We start from the raw sequence: 23,361 nt of genomic DNA, 5'->3' as shown, positions 1-23,361 counted from the left end.
TACCAGCTGTGAGGCATCTTCCTCCTCCACCATTAATGCAGGAGCACAGCCTAATATTTCTTCATTGATAGCCAAAAATACCCTCTTTTTTCTAACAAGCTGGGTAACATGTTGTCCATGGTGAGTAAATATCACAGGGGAACATCGGTATGTCTCCTCGGGTGCCATCTAAAGAGTGGCTTGGATGTTTGTGATCATCGGGACCATTAGCGTTAATACAACTCTCTGTGTGCGTACCGGTGATGCTGTACAACCCATAAAGGTTGTGGCTCCAGAAACATTAACATCCCTTAAATCCATGCCGCCATAAGGCTCGATTTTGACTGCCATACGTAAAAAGAAGAAGAAGAAGAAGAATTTGATCAGGCAGCCGAGTGACACTGCACAGAATGCTAGTTTGGCTCAAGCAAAGTGAGAATAAAAAATAAAGAAACAGAGACAGTGGTAAATGGGCAATTTGTGTGAATTTTGGCCCACCAAGGGAAAATTATTACAATTTTGAAGAAAAACAATAACTAAAATGTATCATTCTCAGGATGGACGAATCAGAGAAGCTGATTTATGAGTTCTACCACATTTGTAATATTTCTGATTTGAGAGTGGATCAAATAAGTCAAGACAGATCATTATGTCTACATCCAGGATCTACACACACACACACACACACACACACACTCACACACACTCACAGTGAGCATCAACATTCTAACAGGCTGAATATGAAGCTATATAGACAAGCAGTTTCTCTCTATGTCCGGTTTTTAGTCCACACCAGACAAAACTACTATCATCATCACTATCTCTGTAATATAAGCAGTCATTATGTCGTGTCATTTGTACTTAAGTCTTAGCCGTCTACTGGCTTTCATATTTGCAGTTTTCCTCACATCTTATATAATGAGATGTACACAAATGCAATCCACAAATACTAGAAGTTGTATCTGGCATTATACAGAAAAACAATTTGAAATAACCATGTTAAAATCATGAAATAATGATGTCAAGCAGCACCCGAGTAGAACGCATGTAACCCGATACTCGATGATGCACCTGCTGTTAACCTGGAGCATTTCTTCATAACTGTGATATAAATATCACACAGAGTATCAGTAATAATAATGGTGGCACGGTGGTGCAGTGGTCAGCACTGTCGCCAAGCAAAAAGCAAGAAGAACAGCAAGATGGTTCTAGGTTCCAGTCCCGGCTCCATCACGGGATCTTTCTGTGTGGAGTCTCCATTTTCTCCCTGTTCCTGTGTGGGTTCTCTCTGGTACTCCAGCTTCCTCCCACAGTCCAAAGACATCAAGAGGGGACGAGGCTGATTGATACTCTAAATTGACTGTAGGTGTGACTGTGAGTGTGAATGGTTGTCTGTCTCTATGTGTTGGCCCTGCGATGAACTGGTGACCTGTCCAGGGTGAACCCCGCCTCTCACCTGAAGGCAGCTAGGATAGGCTCCACCCCCCGTGACCCTTAACAGGATAAATGGATGGAAAACCATGAAAGGAAAAAAACTCAGACAGTTGAGTTGTTGTTCTGCAAAATATTACATAAAAAAAGCAACATCAAACACTGCATTTTATAAATTAGCACTGGAATCAGCCTCAAAGGAAAATATGGCTCATGACATTTCCCAATTTGTTTTCTATTTGCTTCATTAACATGAGTCATAAATACCACATTTTGTTACATACACATGTACAGCATGAAGTTCAGGTAAATCAGCCAAACTTCAACAGTCTGAGATTAATAAACTAGCATCTGCGATTAACTCTGAAGTCATCTGTCTTCTTTAAAGAACTGAGATTAACCAGAATATATCACATGGATGAATAGCTGTAATTACTTCTTGTTCACAAGACGCAGCAGTCGATTAGACATTACAATCTCTCGGTGATAACCGTGGTAAATGGATGACGGCTCATGTCCCACAGACGAGGGTAATTAAACTACAAGTCATACTCTTGATCAAGCTGAGCAGCATCTGATCTGCTAGATTATTGTGCGCTCTGGGCTGTCGCTGACTTTCACAACGAGTTCTCCTTTGAGATGTGACCTAAGTCAGGGTAAGACAGCCCTCTTTCCTCCTCTGATCCTTCTTGTGCTTTACCAGGGCATGTAAAATCTCCTGGAGATTTGACTTGTGCATTTATATTCGATAATTCTCAGTAAACCCACACAAAGCGGGGCAGTCTGAGCTCAGACTGAATGGAGCTTTACATTTCTTAATGCAGCAAATAAGGATTAAAGAATTAAACCAAATATAGTTCTCTCGTTAGCTGGAGGAACTAATTACCTTCAGTTTGTGCATGTTTCTGTTATAGGGCATGCTACATTTGAACAAATGTGGGAAAAACACAACCTTGGGAGACTTTATGTGTAGCATTTAATTACGTGTTTTCCAGGCACTGAATGCTAATGTTCTTCAGATTACACATAAATCTAACTGTCCTTTTGATTTTAGTGTCAATAACACAGCAGTGGGTGGATGTAATTGCAAGTGACATGCATAAAGGGGTAGTCAAAGGTGCATGTCCCAGAATCTATCATTTCCACTTCACAGCATATCTATGAAAAATAATTGTACTAATATTCACCAGCCTTCATTTGCTACAGTGATGCGATGTAAAAACAAGTGACCAATACAACAGCTCAGCCAAACATGGTATCTTTACAAAGTCAATAATGTACAATTTTTAGTGATACTGTCAGAAACATAGAAAGTTTTAAGCCTCCTAAAGTATGTTCTCCATTAGACACATCCATCCAGTTTCCACCGCTTATCCTGTTAAGGGTCGAGGCAGGGTGGAGCCTATCCCAGCAGCCTTCAGGTGAGAGGCGGGGTTCACCCTGGACAGGTCACCAGTCCATCACTGGACCAACACATAGAGACAGACAACCATTCACACTCACAGTCACACCTACAGTCAATTTAGAGTATCAATCAGCCTCGTCCCCTCTTGATGTCTTTGGACTGTGGGAGGAAGCTGGAGTACCAGAGAGAACCCACACAGGAACAGGGAGAACATGGAGACTCCACACAGAAAGATCCTGTGCCTGAGCTGGGACTCGAACCCCAAACGTTCTTGCTGTGAGGCGACAGTGCTGACCACTGCACCACCGTGCCGCCCCCACAGCATGCAGTTCTGCAATATTCAATACATTGCAGGACAATTCATTTAGGATCAATCACAATATGAAAATGGAAAATGCTATCAGAAAGTAGGAAATCTGTATTTGTGTATATATAGATATGGAAAAAAATCTATATCTATATATAGCATATAAAAAGCCAAGTGCAGAGCAGCAGTTGCTTATAGAGCTTCTTGAACATGCACATGAAGAACTTGTTGACAGGGCAACAGATCTGATTCTAACACCAGCTGTATTAGATATGATGTATCATGAGAGAAAGTGTTGTTTTATATTGCAGTATTGATTTGGACTATTTGGCGATTACAAAAACTGTAACATAATTGACCGAGGTTTTTTTTGTTGTTGTTTTTTTAGTGAGTTTTTGAAATTAATCCAATATCTCGTTTTTGGCAGTGACAAAATTTCAAAATATTTCAGTTCAAAGAGATTTTGGTAAATGTGTGAGCAAATGAATAGATCAACTTTACAGGTGGAAATTAAAACAGGATATGTCTTTCAGGACAGTTTTAACCATTTATAATGGCCCAAACAATTGAATGTAAGAGACAAATATGTTACGCAGTCAGCATCATCAGAAGCCAGCAACTTTTATTGTCTGCAATTTAGACTGTGATTAACTACATTGCTTTCTCTCTCTCTCTCTCTCTCTCTCTCTCTATCTCTCTCTCTCTCTCTCTCTCTCTCTCTCTCTCTGTCTTTACATTTTGCAATTCAAGGTTGTCCCCAATGCAGGAACTTAATATCCAGATCAATATGTGTCATTAAATGAATTAATTATTTGTGCTGTTAAGTCTTAAAAATGTAACAGTTATTTCCAGGCAAAATATTAAACTGTCTTGACAATTTTTTTTCATTTATTTATTTATTTTAGTATAGCTTGTACTTTAGTGACAGCCACGACGCAGCTGCTAAAATGGCTCTCAACTGCATCACAACAGTCACCACTAGATGGCAGCATTGCGTTCTATGGTTGTTTTCTGGCCCAATGTAACCTTCTCTCTTCTCTCCCACCCCTGACAGCAAGATTACAGTTGATGAGTCACCACCGTGAACACACCAGAGTCAAATATGGTGGTAAAATCTTAATTTGAAAACGTGTGATGAGTGAATAAACTGGGAAATGAGCAAATACAGTCCATGCAGTTTTCAGGTAGGTGATAGAATGTTTTACGAGATAAACAAGTCAAAATTTACTTTGAAAAAACTTTTTAAGAGTGACTCATTTCATAAAATTACATTTCCTGCAGACATACATGAGCCAACCACCACTCATTGTCTTCTAGAAGCCAGTTCGTTCTTAAAGTACAAAATAAATCAAACATTGCCTCATTGGAGACAACCTGTAACCTCCTCTCTTAATCTTTCTTGTTTTTTCCATCCCAATTTAGTATTTGCTTGTTGTTGTTGTTGTTGTTTTAGATTATACATATTTGCAGCTTACCAACACAGTTTTTAGAATCTATACTCTTATTTCTCTGCTGCTGTGCACGCACAGTTACACACGAGATAAATCAAAACTACTTGACTTGACTTGTTGCGAGCTGAGGGTGTAATTAACTTTGCACTGACCTTGAAGAGCGCTGGGAAGGCATCGCCAAAGACAGTTGAAGTAGAATAGACACGCCCAGCCGTAAAGTAAACAATCCACTTGTGTTATTCAGTTTCATCAGTAGCTCTTGAGTGAGGTGACTAATCTGCACGGTCAAGAAACTTGTGACACTTCAAACATTTTTTTTAACTCCGTGCCCCCGCAGGATAGGAGATGATGACTCAGAGAGAGACTCGATCTGAGAAGATCGACTGGGTATCACTCCATGTTTAGATCTATCCTGCAATCCAATAAAAACATAGAAACAAGACACTATTAACACTGAACTTTATCATTTCATTAGGGACCATTATTTTACATATATTCTAAGAAATGCTTTTACTGGTACTCAGTAAAACAAGTTAAAAAAAAAAAACAAATTCTGAAGTTTTGAAGCTGAGATTGTCACAGAATTAAGATGTTAGGAATTGTAAAATCGATTATTATTTTATTATATATATCACAGTAATAGTGACAAATATGTAAGAAAGACGGCTGCAAGGTGGTGCAGGGGTCAGCACTGTTGCCTCACAGCAAGAAGGTTCCGGGTTCCAGTCCCGGCTCCATCACAGGATCTTTCTGTGTGGAGTCTCCATGTTCTCCCTGTTCCTGTGTGGGTTCTCTCTGGTACTCCAGCTTCCTCCCACAGTCCAAAGACATCAAGAGGGGACGAGGCTGATTGATACTCTAAATTGACTGTAGGTGTGACTGTGAGTGTGAATGGTTGTCTGTCTCTATGTGTTGGTCCTGGGATGGACTGGTGACCTGTCCAGGGTGAACCCTGCCTCTCGCCCGTTGACGCTGGGATAGGCTCCACCACCCCCCCCCCCCCCCCCGTGACCCTTAATGTGGAGGAATAAGTGGAAGGCGATGGATGTAAGAAAGACTGAGTTTGTTCATCCAATTTTCAATAAACCCCTTACATGCTATTCATACTGTGCAAATAAGGCAAAAGTCTGTGTTACTAGAAGCGTATATGAAATCTGGGATTACCTATTTTATGATCATGTTGACACTTTGAACTCATAAACTGAAAACAGTAACCCCTCAGGATCCAAGTCTCCTGAAATAAAACTCTCACTCTGAGCCTCCCAATTACATCTTGGATCTCCATTTTGGTGTGTCAGTGGAAAGGAATGTACCTGATAAAGGATTACAGGGAATTTTATTTTGGGGGGGGGGGGGGGGGTGTATGTGCCGGAAATGTTAAATGGAACGACTGTGTTTTTTTACCACAGAAGAGTGTAAAAGGGAAGTTAACACATAAGCGTGCGCACATGCACGCGCGCACACACAAACACACACACACACGCACACACACACACGCACACATACACACACTGAGGGCTGTTAAAGCTTATTCTGGACATGACCTTGACCATTTTTGTTTAGATCTCCTTCACTTATTCCGGTCACACTCAAAAGCAAATCAATATCACTGCTGTATCAAAGACCCCTGACTCATTCTCTGCCTTCTAAATTCCTATGTCCATTTAACAATTTATAATTGTTTATCACACACATTGAAAATAAATGAAATTGTAACTCAGTAAAAACTAAATCCAAACATTCCTCTCAATGTATAGTATAAAAAAGGAGCTTTACTAAACTATGAACTACCACTCATACACCACATTGATGTATATACAGTAAATGTATCACAAAGCACACAAAATGAGCATCAGTTGACCTCTAAGGAAGTAAACTCATTATTAATGACATTCATCTTCGGTACCGTGAAACCTGCCAGGTGGGGAAATGTGTATACAGAAATTCAATTGACTTTAATGTCTGTGTAAGTCCTACCGGCCTCAGTTCTTGCTCTCTACACAGTTGTGAAGGTGATGTACCTGGAGCTTTACAACAGGGGTAGAATTTGTGGCTCCAACCTTCTGATTGGGTGGTGGCTAAAGAGAAGGTACTCTAATGTCCAATCCTGTTAGAGTGCATCAGGTCATGGAAATGGAGTTACAGCCAACTTCTGTTTGCCATTCAAACGTCAAAGTAAACCTGGGTTTTATATCACCAAACGTGTCTGCAACCACATTTGAAGGTTATATTACATATATATCAAGGTTTATGAAGACAAAATACATTGGCACATCACAGTACCACTCTATAATTTGGGTTTATTGACACCTTAGGATAGGAGGAATCTTAAGACATTTTTTGCATGAATGAAACAGGTTTTGTTTGCTGTAATAATTCCAACTGCCGCCCACCCCACCACCACCGAATGCGTTATAACATAAGAATTTGGTAACCAAATCCCAATGACTTATTTGTACTGTCAGATTAAAGTTTTGCTGGTACTGTGCACATCCTCTTTGCGTCTCTGAGGTTAAATCACACCAGTTTAGCAGTTTAAAAATTGCTTTGTGCTTCTTTTTCTTTTGTATCCCATTCTTCGTTGAGAATGAACTGCTGTGTGAATTCTTCCAGTCTGCTACTCCTTGACGCCGTCTCTCAATAATAACACGCATCACTTCTGTCCCAGCTTCCACTTTCAGTTTCTCCTTTCCCGCGCTGTCACAAGTCGTCACTGAAGGTTGCTGACTGTTTATTCGTCACAATGTGTGTAACATATAGTAACGGGGTACGATAACTGAATATTCCGGGGTCCAACTTTCCAGTGCTCCAGCTCGGTGCAGCAGGTAAGCAGATGGGGCTGGGGACTGTTCCAGGAAATACTTACATCACGAAACTTAAGGTTGACGCCGCTCCGGGTGATGAGTCGAAACTACGTGCGCGTCCCCGCCCACCTGTAACAGAAACCGCCTAAAAAAGCTCGTTCACGCAGCTCCCTCCCCATTCAAGGTGCGGCAGAGGAACAGGTGTGTGAGTTATCACCGAGCATTACTTTCTGAGAAAAAAAAACTTGAATAACGTCTTTAGTCTGCTTGTTTATCTTCTGAAAACAAAGGAACAAATAAGAAGTGTTGAACTGTATCAAAAGCAGAGCGAATCTAGCCGAGAAAACCATCATATTTCGAGGAGAAGCGGGGAATTGTTAAATCAGCAGGTGGACGTCGCCTCCTTCCGTCTCAAGTCCGCTCCTAGAAGAAGAAGAAGAAGAAATGGCCAACTCGGGTTTGCAGATTTTGGGGTTCGCCCTGGGTCTTCTGGGCTTAATTGGATTGATAATTGGCACCATTCTACCCCAGTGGAAGATGTCCGCCTATGTCGGGGACAACATCATCACTGCGGTGGCCATGTACGAGGGCCTGTGGATGTCCTGCGCCTTCCAGAGCACGGGTCAGATCCAGTGCAAGGTCTACGACTCCATCCTTCAGCTGAACAGTGAGTAACCCACATGTTGCCTTTAAAGCACGACCCGTACTTATTCACAAAAGTAATGTTCATGTAATTTTAATTTTATGGTTCAAAGGCGATGTGTGTCTGTTACTAAAACAACAAAGGCGTGAGGCCCTTCAACGACACACGCCCACGGTAAATGCTGAGTTTGGTGTCTTTCCGAAATCGAATTTAAATTTAGAAATTTAATTTAGAAAAGCTTGAGTGTGTACACAAACTGATGCAGTATTAGGCATCTTTAGAATGGTCTCGACTATAGATTCCCCAGGCCGACCGGTTTTGTCACTTTAAAATGGGAATAATGTGTATTATCCTTACACCGCCTGTATTTCTAGGTGCCAAACGTGTGTGTATTGGAGGGTTTCAGTGCTTAACATAGTTCAAATATTCAAACTCATCCGATAGGAGGGAATGCCTGCATTTAATGTCAACGAAGACACTTGCTGCAAGTATGGAAATCCCCCAACCCCCTCCTGGCACCGAAGTGGAAGATTAGCATGACACAGCGTGGATGGTTAAAGGTTAAACAACCTGTATGAGACGCTGTTTAGGCAACATGTCTTCACAATTTGACCCATTGACACTCGCCTCCTTTTTTTTTTAAGACACAAAGAAAAACAACAACCCGAATTACCTACTCCTTATTTCTGTGTGTTTTTGGGGTATATTTGAAGTCGTAGTTAGAAGTTTCACGGGCATTGTTGAGCCCTGCACTCAAACAATGACGAAGTTAAACAGTTACGATGGGCCGTGCTACTTCCGGGCAATGCGGGGGTGAATGCTTGTGTGCCCGTAGTTTATGGAAATGAATTGAAACCCACTGGCTGTTATCTGCCGTCGTATTTAAAAGCTACATTGATAAGTTGGAAAATCTACCTTTTTTTAAAGTATAAAAATGAGTTATGCGGAATAAGTTGTTCATATGCTTTTGTGTTTTTTTTGGTGGTATTTTCTTCGTGACTCGGTATCGGTTATGAAAACAGTAGCTAGATGGCTCGGTGGTGACATGGCGGATCTTCCCCTGATGGTACCCAGGAACACTTCCTCCACCGATTTGTACTTCTGCTGTGTCTCAATTTTCATTCAGCACAACCGGCTTAAATCTATTTTCCGACTCTTTCCTTAGACTTTTTTTTGTCCCCCCCCCCCCCCACCCCACTTATCAAAACATTTGATTAAAATATCAGCAGGGCAAATGTGTCTTATCTCCTTTGCAAACACGAACACAATCCTCTATGATAAATATTGCATGATTAAAGCTGTGGTCAGATATGAAGCCGCTGAGTAAATAACAGCTCAAAATTTTTAAAAAAATACCTGCTCATGCACAACTTAAGTTGAGGAAGGAGGGCTACAAATACATGGGAATGTGCCAAAAACGGGGTAAGGTAAGCAGTCAAGGCAGCAGCTGGCTGGATGCACAGAAGACCTCTTTCATGCCAGACTGAGATTTCTAGCTAAGAAATGTCCACCTGCTGAAAAGCGGGCTTGGAGAGAACCTGGAACAGGGAGTGTCCTACATCACAATGAAACCTGAAACCTGGTCAGACCTGTTTGACTTGCACACATACCCATATCCACCCCCCCCCCCCCCACACACACACACACACACACACACACAACCACCCCTCTTCTCGAGTGTGTAAGGGCTTCTGGTTAGAGCCGGTTTCTGTGGTGCGTTGTCATAGGGAGCGGTGATGAGGGAATAGAGACAGTATCCTTCTGTTTCACACAAACTTTGTGATTTTTTTAACTTTGCATGATTCATAATGAACTCCATAAATCAGAGGAAAACACTTTCTACTAACTTGTTGATCTCCCTCCATTCTATCTCACCACACCCGCGACCACATGACTATAAGCTGTTGCTTTCTCCAAATAACCGATGGATTAACCCTTTCCTCCAGGTGCCCTCCAGGCAACCCGTGCTCTCATGATTGTTAGCATCATCGTATCGGTGGCTGGCTTGGGTGTAGCCTGCATGGGAATGAAGTGCACAAACTGTGGAGGTGATGACAAAACGCGCAAGTCTCGCATCGCCATGACGGGCGGCATTATCCTTCTGATCGGAGGTAAGAAACCAGTCCCGTCCTGTCCCCCCCGCCCCCCCGATTCCCCAATCATTTCCACCAACCATTTTCTTTACTTTCCCACAGCTCTGTGCGCCATTGTCGCCTGCTCTTGGTTTGCTCATGACATCATCCAGGCTTTTTACAACCCTTTCACCCCAGTCAATACCAAGTAAGAAATTGTCTTTTCCACAAGCACATATTCCCCGTGTGTGTGTGATAATGTAAATATGGTCATTGTTAGTGCCCAGTGTGCTGTTTTTCTGTTTTTGTTTTTTAAGATCCTAGACAAGCTGGGTTTTGCATTGCATCAGAGTCCTGTGTCTGCCAGTTTTATCAGCTTATATCTGCTTTATAGTTATTTTTATTATATATTGGCCGGTTTGTATTTAACAGCAATTGCTTCAATGTGATTTTTTTTTAATTTTTTTAAAGAGTGTAACACTCTAAATGGGGCCATTTTGCACATCGACTTTGCTTTCTTTTCATACTTTTAAGGCCAGTTTTCAGACGGTACTTCCTTACTTTTATTTAAAAATCTAGATAATATTGACATCTGCATTGGCCAGGTTCTGATCCCTCGTGCTGGCCTTGTCTACGATCTTACTCGCTGTCATTGTCTCCCTCCGTGAAGGTACGAGTTTGGTGCTGCCATCTTCATTGCGTGGGCCGGAGCGTTCCTGGTTGTCATCGGTGGTGGCATGCTGGCAGCATCTTGCCCGAGAGAAAAGTCTACACCGAAATATCCCATCTCCAGACCCCCCAGCAGCACCAAGGAATATGTTTGAACAGGAGGGAGGGGCAGGGAGACCACGTGAACTGCTGAAGGAACACTTACATCCACCTTTAGTCCAGCTCAGAGAAAGATGTATTCCAGGAGGTGATAAGCACCTGTTTGTTTTTTTAAGTTTGTATTTTAGTGTCTTCAGGGCAACCATATAATGTTACTGTATTTTCAACAAACGCATTCAAGTTTTAAATGTGTGTTTACTTAATAAGAGAGCAAATCCACCTGCAGTCAAAGCTTATACTTGTGTACTATCCACTTAGCTTACGTATAAAAGCACTCTCCTTTGGAAAAAGTGAAACACTCATAATGCCACGGCATGTTGAATACTCCTACAATAACCAGTACATTTGAATGTATTGTGTGTGTTGTTTTTTTTTTAGGGAATTATTTAAATGCACTGAGCAGAAATCCAATATAAAGAATCCATTTGATCTCTGAGCAGGCTGGATGTCTTAAAGTTGCTCATCTGGCACCTGAGAGGAAGTTTCTAGCATTATTTTGTACATGTGCATTTATTTATATGAGCAAGACGGGTGATTCCGGACCACTGTAGATGACCGTGCTCTAATTAAGTGCCAGAGTTGAATGGAATCTATATCATTTGCAATATGTTGATCCGCCAATGTGTTCGTTTTTCTAGCTCAACAGATTGGAGCTGAATATTTTCTGTGTGTGTGTGTGTATGGCTTATGCTCCTGTTTTTAGTCAGTAACAGCTTTTACTGCGCTCATGTTCGTTTGTTTTTTAAATTTAATTGTGATCTGCAAAGTTTGTTGTAAATAAAATTTAAAAACAACTTTTTTTTTTTTTTTGTCTTGTGGAAATATTTTAGAGCGAAACTGGCAACTGTATGCATGTCCAGAATAACCTCATTGACCACCAACGGTTTCCTGGCAGTCAAGACCAGCAGCCGTGAATGAGCTTCACTCAGATAAGAGTTGATATTTATACTTAAATTCCTTTTAATTTCTCAACATTAGGATCTGGACCTAATCTTGGAAGCTTGTATATAAATATGCAACTGGCGTCGAACTGCTGGAATTTGAGCTGGAACCTGCTGCTGCGTGTTTGACTTCACTCAGCAGAGGTGCACAGGCGTAAATAGGAGGAACAACGGTGCGTTTTATCGTACTGTTGGACGCTGAGATTAGCTCACGACAATTAATGGCAAGATAAACAACTTAGTGACATTGAGTGTCGCATCCATTTAAACAGGCCTGGATGTGCAGCAGCAGCTCCTGTGGTGGACAGAGCAACGCTGTTGTCTTGAGTATTTGTTATAAGTAAAAGTTGGACTTCCTCTCCATTGTCAACACGTGCTGGTTGTACCTCTGACGACCACATTTCTGTAAATGTTCTAAGAGTGATTTTTATTTTCAATTCAACTGCACTCAGGCTGATTGTTTTAAGTTGTTCCTTTTGTGTACTTCCACAAGGAAATTGTTCTTAGCAGTCGGTGGTGAATGCATCAGGAGAACAATAAAGGAATGTGTTTATTAAAAGAAAATGTACTTTTCAATACATTTAAAAGCACGTATTTCCGTATTCTAACTCGTGTTTAACTAAGCAGCTTTTACTTGTTCTGGAGTGATATTTGTTCAGGTATATTTATACTTTGAAGTACTAGGGCAGTATACTGTCCCTCACTGACCAGGACCCTGACCCGCCTAAATGGAATGCAGCCTTCATACAACTTTTTGTAGCACAAGTTAAAATCTCAAATATTTTATAATGAGCACAAACTCCAGGAAAAAAAAAATAGGCTGATACTTAAAAAAGTCCGAAGTAGTACAACCGGTGAGCGCTACTTCTCGAGTCATGTATTGTCTACTCAGACCTCATCAGGGTCACACTCCACCTGGCTGGAAGCCATTTTCTCTCTGGTGGAGTTCACTTCTTGAAATGGCCAACAACATGATCTTTGGCTTTATTGCCACCTTGTGGTGCATTACTGTTACTTTTCAGTTGGGTTACAGGTAATGCTCTGTGCGTTATATATGTCGAAGTGTATAAATATTCCTGCAGACGCTGGGTTGGATCAGTTTTTGAATGGTTAGATTGACCTGATAAAAGAAAACTGAAGTAACGTTGGACTGCAGCGAGAGGGAGGCGATCATTTTCACCTCTGTGTCCTTTCCCCCTCCCGTCAGGCCCCATCGTGAATGCAATCATGAAAATAATTTCAATCCAAAATGGTTGCACCTTTTGACCTCTGCCATTCAATAAAATCTCACACAATGCCATCATCAAACGTCAAATGGTTGTTGTTCTTCATCACCAGAAGACTTTCTATCTGCACTGATGTGAAATGTTGCATTGCAAGCTTCTATCAGGACTGAACCTTTGATGATGAGTTGAATTGGTCATTTACAGTGTCGGTACGTGTGTGTGTGTGTGTGTGTGTGTGTGTGTGTGTGTGTCTGTGTGTGTGTGTGTGTGTGTGTGTGTCAGTGTCAAAGTCAACTAAAATATTCTTCTCATTCTTGATGTGAGGTCTCCTTCCCTCCATCTCTGGAATATAAAACGTAACTCTACAGGACAGCATTTATTCCTTTGTTAAAGAGCATTTTTCTTCCTGAGATTTTCTGCTATAAAGCCAGAAACAAAAAAGGGGGTTAACATCATGACAAGTTTTATTTTAAACCAAACTATATTTTACCAATCAGATCGATGTTTTGTTGCCTAAACATGTCAAATTGGTAACAGAAAACTGAAAAGTTTAAGAAAATGGGGTCCACGGGCCAGGAAAATCCTAGCTAAAAGCATCATGTGGGGATCAAACACGGCTGCTGACATGAGGGTGTAACAGGGTCCCAGGCCCTCTGACCTTTAAACAATCTGCTTTATACACTGGGAACCATCTTGTCCCAGGGTGGGAGTTAGACTCCTAGAGGTCCTCGATCCAGCCCGTCTCATCACCCAGTCAAAGTCCGGCATGTCAATCATTTACGGCCGTGAGCAGCTCCCCCAGTGCAGCACTGTGTTTCCAGTAATGACAAGTTACCAAATAGGAGAGAGAAAAATCCAGTTGACTGCAGTGATGCAGATAAACTACCGGTCAAATGTGTAACCACTTAATGGTTTTCTTCATTTTCATGACTATTGACATTGTAGATCTCACTGAAGGCATCAAAGCTATGAATGAACACATGGAATTATGTAGTAAACAAATGTGTGAAAGAACTCAAAGCAGGTTTTCTATTTGAGATTCTTCTTAATAGCCACCCTTTGCTTTGGTATCTGCTTTGCTCACCCTTGGCTTTCTCTCCATGAGCCTCATGGGGTCGTCACCTGAAATGGTTTTCCATCGGTCTTGAAGGAGTTCCCAGAGATGCTGAGCACCTGTTGGTCCTTTGGCCTTCACTCTTGACTCCATCTCATCCCAAACCATCTCCACTGGGTTTAGGTCAGGTGACTGTGGAGGCCAGGTCATCTGGTGCAGCCCTCCATCACTCTCCTTCTTAGTCAAATAGCCCTCACACAGCCTGGAGGCGCGTTTGGGGTCGTTGTCCTGTTGAAAAATAAATGATGGTCTGGCGAGATGCAAACCGGATGGGATGGCGTGTTGCTGCAGGACGTCGTGGCAGCCATGCTGGTTCAGTGGGCCCTCAATTTTGAATAAATCCCCAACTGTGTCACCAGCAAAGGCCCCACACCATCACACCTCCTCCTCCAGGCTTCACGGTGGGAACCATGCACGCAGAGACCATCCGTTCACTTTGTCTGCGTCGCACAAAGACACGGTGGGTGGAACCAAAGATCTCAAGTTATGACTCATCAGACCAAAGCGCAGATTTCCACTGGTCTGATGTCCATTCCTTGTGATTCTTGTCCCAAACAAATCTCTTCTGCTTGTTGCTTTTCCTCAGTGGTGGTTTCTTAGCAGCTGTTCGACCATCAAGGCCTGATTGGCTCTGAACAGCTGATGTAGAGACGTGTCTGCTACCAGAACTGTGCGTCTTTCATCTGGGCTCTGATCTGGGGTGCTGGTAACTGGTGATTTCTGAGGCCGGTGACTCAGATGAACTCATCCTCAGCAGCAGAGGAGACTCCTGGTCTTCCTCTCCTGGGGCGGTCCTCACGTGAGCCAGTCTCATCATTGTACTTGATGGTTTTTGTGACTGCACTTGGGGACACATTCAAGTTTCAGCTGATTGGTTCTTGCCATCATGTGAACTCTAACAGTGTCAACTAGAGCCGTCAGCTGCGTCCCAACCTGACTTCTCCACAACTCAACTGATGATCCCAACCCTGTTAAGAAGACAAGAAATTCCACAAATGAACCCTGACGAGGAGAATCTGAGAAGCGAGAACCATTTCAGACGACGACATCATGAAGCTCATTGAGAGGCCAAGGGTTTGCAGCGCCGTCAACAAAGCAAAGGGAGGCCACTTTGAAGAATCTAAAACATACATTTAACATTTTGTCTTTGCAATATAATTCCATATATCTTGCTTCATATATTTGATGTCTTCAGCACGCATTTACAAAACAGAGTAATGAAAATAAGGTAAAAACATCGAATGAGGTCAGTCAAAAAATTTGACTGGTAGTGTAGAAGTGACTTTAATGAGCTAAACGAACAAAGTTTTCAGAAGACCCTCTCTGGTAAACTTTACAGAACGATTCTGAAGGCCTTATGTTGATAAATCAGCCAAATTGTTGAGATGGCATCATCTAAAACTATAGCCTGCTAGCTCAAATCATGAAAAATGGCAAAAATAGAGAAATGTGGGTCAATCTCAATACATAATCCCACATTTAATTAAAAGGACTCAATTTCCATGAAAAATGTACTTGGAAACTAATTCTGAACCTGAGTGATGTGTGTTTTGATACTCAAGTAATGAGAACACGTGTTTTCAGCTGAGACTCAAGTTTCACTGGACTGAAACAAACTAATTGTATGAAGCCTGCCTCATCCAAAGAGTAGATCATGTGATGTCGTGACAAGGGTATTTGTTTCGCAATTTGTTACTGCAGCTCCACACCTACAACCTTCGTCATGCATGGCGTTCAAATTCTTCGGAATCCTACGCAAGGGTTACCACGGAAAAACAATGCTGCACATTATAAAGACAATTTAAGATAATGGCAATTACCCTTTATTTTCAATGCAAACACAATAATGGATCCACAACATACGTTTTATTTAGATAATCTCTTGGGAGTCCATCCAAACCCACAGCATTGAGAAAGTCAAACACTTGTTTTTTGAGAACATGGAATGATCTACATGAACAGGCCTCAACTTGGTTTATTTCTATTACGTTTCATTAAACCCCTGTGCAGCTTCTAACCTCATCGTTATGACAGCTTAGAACCTGCCCTGTAAATTAGCAATGATGGCTTCTCACAATTCTTTAAAAAAAAAAAAAAAATTAGTAAATAACTCCTAGCAACACCGAGTCCATCAGACTAATCTTGATTGGAGAAACGTCAAGTGGCTCACTGCTGTCTTCTTTCCTCTAGGACGCTAACATGTCTGACCAACTGGCTGATGAAGTACACACAGAAGAAGGAGGGGGAAAAAAAAGGGACAGAAATGTACATTTTTCTCCCAAACAAACAAAAGTGAACAGCTTGGCATCATGGGCTCTTTTAGGTCAGGAAACTCAACATCAACATTCAATAATACCAAAGTGCAAAGTATTCATAATGGTTGCAGGAAGATCCATGTTTTGACCAGCACCCCCCCCCCCATTGCTTTATTCAATTATGTCACTGTGGCAAGGAAGCCGGGAGTTGAGGATGTTTACGCTGCTAAATTTCACGTATAATGATTGAAGGGTTTCAGTCAGACACCCTCCATGTGAGGGTTCTGCTGATGTTCAAGAAACCAAACGGTTGCACTACTGATGCGGTGACGGTTGATGCAACACCTCATATCTTTATCATCATCATTCTGAACTTGCTTCATACAGGAGGGCAGCTGGTCTAGGACCTAAAGGTGGACAAGTGTGAGGCACTGAGTTTGGCTTGAGAGGTGCTATGGGTGTCAACACATCATAAAAAGAACTAATAAAAAAAAAAAAGATTAACACTGTTATTTAGACTCGGTCACCGTCTGTCTCCACTGCCACAGCTCTGCAACGACCTGGAGACAAAACACAAGAGATGTTTCAGACATGATTCAGGGGCAGGAGGACACAACACATCCTGATTGGGCTGCTCTCGTTCCAGAGAATCGGTTTGTATGAGCTTTGACTCTGGCACCCCCTAGTGGCGTAGCTTCAGAAAGCAGATGGAACCAAGAGCAAAGCACACTCACTGGTTTGATTTCTACCAGACACACTTGCTAAACAACGAGGAAAATAGTCTAAATTCTTTAACAGAGAAGGCAGTTTTGCTCAACATCCACATGATGGCACCACCAAACTGTACCTTGGCGTCGGAGACTTTATAACCATGCTTCACGAAGTTCTCAAACTTCAACTGGACTTTAGGTAGCGTCACCCCCTGTAGAAGGACAACAACAAACATCAAGTATTGGTCTATGTTACCCTCTGGTGGAGGGGCATTAAGAGAAGAACACCAACCTTCTTCACTACCTCCATCATCTTGGCTTTGATCTCAGGGATTGTTAGAGTTGCCTTGGGGGTTGGAGGGGTTTTAGGGGATTTATCACCTTTGCCTTTGGGGGTCTTCCCCTACAGAGAGAGGCAAAGCTCATTCGTTCAGGGAGCAGAGATTGTTGTGTCGGACATGTGTGACGTTGGCAGACAGTATCATCTGACTGTGGTTGTGTGCTGTAGTCAGTCGATGCAGGTCATGGTTACCTTCTTAGCTGCTGGGGTGTTGGGTTTGGGGCCCTTGCCATTCTGAGCAGGGGTTTTTTGTTTGGCTGGCGTCTGCTTGACCTGCTGGGAGTAAAAATGCAGCTGTTAAGACAACTTCCACAGCTGGAACTGCCCGGAACTGTAGGAAAAAAGAGCTAACCTTCACAGGTGTTTCTTCCTCTGCGCTCTCCTCCTCTTCCTCATCATCACTAAGAGGGAAAAAAACAACACGATTAGGTCAAAACCTGCAGCGTGATAAACGATGTCTGGACCCCCCACTCATCCGTAATGGAAACCAATCCATCATGCATGACCCCAAAAAATGGATTAATGACCCAAACCCGACAAGTGAATCACTTGATTTATGCTTCGATGGTTATTGTATGACAGCCATTAGGAGGCCCTTGTACTATTCCTGCTGCGGTGAACAGAAGCTGTCAGGCTGCTCTTTGACCCCACCCACAGGGGAAGGAGGAGGCTCAACAAACTAATTACTCAGAGCAACTTTTTTCATTGTTGATGAAGCGAAACAAGGAACTCTTTATTTAAGACAAGAACTCACTGTCGCTCTTTCCGAGTCTCACACACGCAGTCCCCCCGATAGCCACCAGGGGTCGACCCTTCCCTCAAACTCCCTGTTCATGTAATGACTTCCACAATAATATGAGACACCCAACACTCACTCCTCCTCCTCATCGTCGTCGCTGTCCTCCTCCTCCTCCATGTCCATCTTTATTTTCTTCTGAGACTTGAGGGCGGGGGAAGAAGCAGGTCTCTTCTTGGATGTTTTGATAGGTTCCTCCTCCTCTTCCTCCTCCTCATCTTCATCAAAAGATGAATCCGCTTCCATCACTTGAAGGGGGAAGAGACAAGATTTTTTTCCCACTCAGCTGTTTCACTTTTTATACTTTACCACCAATGAAACAAAATGTTGTGATTTAAAGAACATCCTGAAAACAATCACAACTTACTGACGAGGTGCTGCCCGCTGATGTGGACCGGACCAGAGCCTGCCTTCAGACGGAAGACTGCTGGGGGCGTGATGGTGAAACCACCGAGGCAGACCTGCAACAGTCACCACCAGAGTTACATGGCTGGTATCGCATCGCAGTCACAGGTTCAGCCCTCTACAACACAATCACTCACTTCATCATACCCGCCTCACCTGCCATCTAAAATAACACACCCCGCGTGGGCACCGTCACATGAGAGGGCGCGTTGCTGTGCGTCAGCATATACGGTCCAACTGTTCACCAGTAACAGTATTCAGAAACGGCAGATTGAAAGCTGCTTATTGCATCGTTCTTTTGGCTCCACGGACGTTAATCATTCCAAGGCCTGGCTGGGAAAGGTGGAGGTGCATGGGCACGGATGAGTGCACACACAGAGTAAACAAGCTAACTCTTGCGCGCGGGGGGGGGGGGGGGGGGGGGGGTGTCCTGACATACTGACACACCACTGCAGCGCTATGAGAATGTTACAGCTGCTGCTCACTTGCTGATGTGTGTCACATCAGCTCCACTGGCAGGGTGTTTCAACCTGAGCTGGTGGCTGGGCGGCCACGCGACGCTGGTCCTGGCTTTGCTGCTTCACAGGTGTTCTAACGGCTTCGTTACGACGCGAGCGTCACGTTTCTAATCCAGTGATTTGGACCAGTATTTGGCTATGAACAGTACCAAGCATGGGACCACATCAGCACATGGTGGACCAAGATCAAATGTTTACAAGCCAAGCTCTCACTTTAAAGCCTGAGGTGACATATGCACCCAAGCAACAAGACTCATTTTTCCACTAACTGGCACTGGGACGAGGGAATAGTTTACTTTAAAACCAAAATGTTGAGCCTGCCAAATCATTATCTCTTCTATTATGTCTCAGAGGTTGAAAGTGAATAAAGAACTCAGGTTTTAGGAGGTTTTTTGCAAACGTGTTTTTGCAGACGTCAGCCCTCAGCCATCAGGCGCTGCGTCCTGCCTGTAAGACAGAGCTAATTGTAACTCCTTGCTCCTGCCATCTTTTGTGTACCTCTGTCTCGGCGAGTACAAGAGTCCCACTACAGATTTAAGACTTAATTCTGAGCTACAGCAAGTACAACCAAGCATGACATCAATTTTAGGTCTTTATTTTCAGACCTTTTAAGATCCACTCATAATGGGTTACTTCGTAAGAGCAAGTCAAACTGCATCACTGCAAAGAAAACTCAGCATGGTCCCAAACGTTCTCACAGATGATGCACACTCCCAGTCACAGTTTACTCACACTTGGCAGGGTGGAGGGTTTGAGTGACACCAGTGCTGCCTTGATTTTCTGTCCCTCTGTGTCTTGACCTTCCACCTCCACCATGTGAAATTCATCTTTGGTACTCGGGTCCACACAGGCCTGAGGAGGGCAGGAGGAGAAGAGAGATCACTCTCACACACACGTTCCTACTGAATCATAGGGCCTGACCGATACATCGGACTATCACAGATACATGGTGTCTGTATGTGTTTTCAGATATGTGCCAACGGTAAAAAACTTTTATCACTGCACATAAAATGCCGAAACGTATGCCAATGGTGATTTGAAACTGGTGGAATGCAGTGTCCTGCATTTTTTTTCCAGTAAAAAATGTGTCTTTTAGTACCGTTACATGGTCATATCAGTGAGAAAATGGAGCTCGGCAAACAAAGAAAGGGTCTATTTTTTCAGTCCAGCGCCAAAAATCGCAGTATCAGTAACACGAATCGGCGAGCTGGGATTTTTCTGCTTTCAAATCGGCATCGGGCCCTCAATCGAAACCTGTTCATTCACAAACGCCTGATTTGTTCTAACAGATTGGTTTCGAAATACCGTTGTTGGTCAGCGCAGTGCTCCCATATGTGAAAACTTTAGCCGCAGAGAAATCCAGACCAGGAGTGCACTGGTCCACCGAGACTGAAGACAGCTCTTCAATCTTTGACGGCGCTTGTACAGATCAAGCGCATCCAATCAAATTTCTTGATTTTTTTGGTGTCCACTTTAAAACAAGCGATAAGCATACACACCAAACACAGCCTGTGCAAACCAGGTAATCACCGCCCTGCTGGAACGAACCCTTCTGACACAGGCTCAAGGAAATTTTGACAAAAGTGCAAGTGCAGGCTGCAGGATGTGGAGAATTATATATGTTTCAGACATGAACGTGTCAGCGTGTTTCTGCAGTCAAGTCACTAGGAATGTTCCAAAACGCACAGTGACAGGAGGAGACTAAACTACAACTTCACATTTACTTGCAACATTTTTTTAAAGTTCTGCTTGTCCCCTTAAGATTTCACACACAAAAACCATCTACTTAAAAAGCTTTAAAAATAAAAGCCTGGAAAAAAAACAAAACCAACAAAACGTTCTGGAAAGCCTTCGAAAGGCCTCCTCGGATCTCAGGCACTTACCATCCTCAGATCCAGCTGATGCTCGAAGTCGTCATCCTCTGGATTGAACACCACCTCCTTTCCAGCCTCCAGCACACACCCTGAAGAAAGTAACCCTGTTAATCTACGATCACTAACGCTCCACCAGTAGCTGAGGCAGATGCTTAACTTTTAACAGGCCACTGACTTCTTTGAAAAACAGACGTGGACTTAATACTCTGCGTGTGTGCTATTACTCAGATGCACACAAGAGGGCGCTATTAGGACAGCTGACGCGACTCTTTCCTCATGGCCTCACCACAGACCATTCCTTTTTGGTAAAAGTGAAACTTCTGAACCCAACAATTGTGTGACAGCCGCCATCCACGTGGGCCGAGCGATTTAACACTCCATCCATTTTAACAATGCAGTTCACATATTTTCACCTCTGGCTGCATGGAGTCAAAGGTTTATAACAATCCCGTTGTAACCCCCATTAAGAGCATTTATGGGATAAATTCTTTTTTTTGGGGACGAATATACACACTAGAGACTGTTGCTGCCCGTTTTTAAGTCTCAAAAGGCATTTTTCATAACCTCTTTTAACTTCTAGGTCATTTTTTCCTCTAGTTTTAGTCTCCAAACTACACATTATTGATCATTTCTTGTCGGTTCACTGTTTTCTCCCTGATGCTGCACCAAGTCCACCACTGCTTTTGAATGCACTCCATTTTCCTTTGATTTTGTCACTTCGATATATTTATGATTTTCGAACTAATTCCAACACCTCGTCCAAGTTGAATACATCTCCATGGTGAAGCACGTTCTTAAGTGCAATACAAGTTTATTGTATAGAATGAATTAATGACTAAAATCGTCATACTCAAGGTCTTAATAAGCTAACAAGAACTATTTAAATCCAAGTTGCCTGCTTACACTGGTAGCCCATCGCCATCATTTATTAGCTAACAGTTCAGATAGTAAGAAAGGAAAAGTCAGACTGGCTGATATGTGAAGATACACAAAATTATTTAATACTTGATAATAAAATGGCGTGTTATAGAAAGCAGAGGGTCGCTTCAAGGTTTTGCTGGGAGCCTAAAACCCCCGGAGCTTTCTCTCTGAGCGGAGGGCTACATGAGGTCAGCGTGGTCGACATGTGTGTGCAGCCACGTTGGTAGACCTCCAGACAAAACTGTCAGCACGAACTAAGAGTGGAAAGAGACGATCTATTCGATTTAGCCATAAGTAAACATACAGGACTTCGAAACCTGAAACGAAGAGTAGCAAAATAGCGATTAAATATCTTCTTAGTTTAGCAGAGCAGGGAGCCGCCATGTTTATCGTCAAACACGTGTATGGAACAGCGCAGCAACTAAAACTTACACAAACACTCAAAACTTTCTCTGTATTTACTTTACGGCTACGATACGAATATATCATTTAAGCCAAATATTACACTTAAAACGCATTTCAACGACAAAATTAAAGCATGCCCTCGTATTTTCCTGATATTTGCTCTGGTACCAGTTAAAGGTGAGATCACGTTAATTTTAACAAAAAAGACACACAATTAATAGATTATCTCACCGTAAAGAAACGTTTGGGGAGCCATTCTTTCCTCGTCTAACCCGTTCATTTTAGGAATTGACACGCCGACTGCCTTTCGCTGATGTATGAGAACGGTAGACTGCCACTAGCTTGAGCTGCTACCTAACGTGGTGCTCCGCTCGGTCTTCTTCTTCTTCGTCGATGTTAAGCGCTCAACTGCTATCTATCGCCACCTAGCGCAACTTGGCGTACACTGCACACGGCTAATGTTCTGCCAACGCACATTTGCTCACTCAACAATGTTACGTGATATGATAAGCGCTTTCAAATTATACTCTATGACAGCAGAATGATGTAGTGTGCAATTTTTAAACTTTAAATTAACAACATTAATTTTGATAGTATCGAAACGTTTGGGGTTGGCAAATGTATTATTTAGGAGGATTTAGTGAGCCTGGAAAACTGGATATGAATCCCTTCAGTGTCTTTGCCTAGTAATTCTCATTTTCTGTAAGTCACGATTGATTTAGTTTGTATTGTAAGTTGTAAAACAGAAAGATGTGGCACTTTTCAGCATGTTTACATTTTGAGGGGATTTCAATTGAAATCAGACAAGGTGCATTTTGATGACAAATGGATAGATTCATGTTTATTGGTGATTTTTTTCCCCCACTCGACTTTGCTCTCAGTCTGTAGGCTTAGCCGGTCTATTGTATTCTGCATAATTGCAATTTTTTTTGTTAC

The 23,361-nt window shown here is 42.6% G+C and overlaps 2 protein-coding genes across 4 annotated transcripts; one reads left to right on the top strand and one right to left on the bottom strand.

Annotated features, from left to right (window-relative positions):
• The first annotated feature begins 7,586 nt into the window (after positions 1–7,586).
• On the top strand, positions 7,587–12,385 carry LOC147248950 (claudin-7-B-like). Of its 2 annotated transcripts, XM_086226883.1 has the most exons (4): positions 7,590–8,044; positions 9,967–10,131; positions 10,216–10,300; positions 10,763–12,329. In XM_086226883.1, exons 1-4 carry the CDS (start codon positions 7,822–7,824, stop codon positions 10,914–10,916), a joined length of 627 nt encoding a protein of 208 aa, XP_086083009.1. In that variant the 5' UTR covers positions 7,590–7,821; the 3' UTR covers positions 10,917–12,329. The 2 variants fall into 2 exon arrangements, with proteins under 2 accessions (XP_086083008.1, XP_086083009.1); XM_086226882.1 differs by having other exon boundaries at positions 7,587–8,044; positions 9,967–10,300; positions 10,763–12,385.
• A 3,611-nt stretch (positions 12,386–15,996) lies between these two features.
• npm1a (nucleophosmin 1a) lies at positions 15,997–22,826 on the bottom strand. 2 transcript variants are annotated; one of them, XM_086226041.1, is made up of 10 exons: positions 22,657–22,826; positions 21,109–21,188; positions 19,958–20,077; positions 18,670–18,763; positions 18,382–18,550; positions 17,859–17,907; positions 17,699–17,782; positions 17,459–17,569; positions 17,304–17,378; positions 15,997–17,016 (listed from the first exon to the last, which is right to left on the bottom strand). In XM_086226041.1, exons 1-10 carry the CDS (start codon positions 22,703–22,705, stop codon positions 16,966–16,968), a joined length of 882 nt encoding a protein of 293 aa, XP_086082167.1. In that variant the 5' UTR covers positions 22,706–22,826; the 3' UTR covers positions 15,997–16,965. The 2 variants fall into 2 exon arrangements, with proteins under 2 accessions (XP_086082167.1, XP_086082168.1); XM_086226042.1 differs by having other exon boundaries at positions 17,699–17,779; positions 22,657–22,825.
• Positions 22,827–23,361: the final 535 nt, after the last annotated feature.

The sequence above is a fragment of the Aulostomus chinensis genome, chromosome 15 (genome assembly GCF_037954235.1).
Source record: "Aulostomus chinensis isolate RoL2024-O1b breed Wild chromosome 15, RoL_Achi_v1.0, whole genome shotgun sequence".
In the NCBI taxonomy this organism is placed as follows: domain Eukaryota; kingdom Metazoa; phylum Chordata; class Actinopteri; order Syngnathiformes; family Aulostomidae; genus Aulostomus; species Aulostomus chinensis.
Note: the sequence above shows the minus strand (reverse complement) of the source record. Positions and strands in the feature narration are given on the sequence as shown.

Excerpts from the sequence above, each read along its gene's own strand:
- LOC147248950 (XM_086226882.1), top strand. The coding sequence starts at position 7,822 with ATGGCCAACTCGGGTTTGCAGATTTTGGGGTTCGCCCTGGGTCTTCTG. Across the intron at positions 8,045-9,966 it reads CTCCATCCTTCAGCTGAACA|GTGCCCTCCAGGCAACCCGT; the intron begins GTGAGTAACCCA and ends CCTTTCCTCCAG. Across the intron at positions 10,301-10,762 it reads TTCACCCCAGTCAATACCAA|GTACGAGTTTGGTGCTGCCA; the intron begins GTAAGAAATTGT and ends CCCTCCGTGAAG.
- npm1a (XM_086226041.1), bottom strand. The coding sequence starts at position 22,705 with ATGAACGGGTTAGACGAGGAAAGAATGGCTCCCCAAACGTTTCTTTAC. Across the intron at positions 18,551-18,669 it reads CAGCGGGCAGCACCTCGTCA|TGATGGAAGCGGATTCATCT; the intron begins GTAAGTTGTGAT and ends TCCCCCTTCAAG. Across the intron at positions 17,017-17,303 it reads ATAAAGTCTCCGACGCCAAG|GTCGTTGCAGAGCTGTGGCA; the intron begins GTACAGTTTGGT and ends TTTTGTCTCCAG.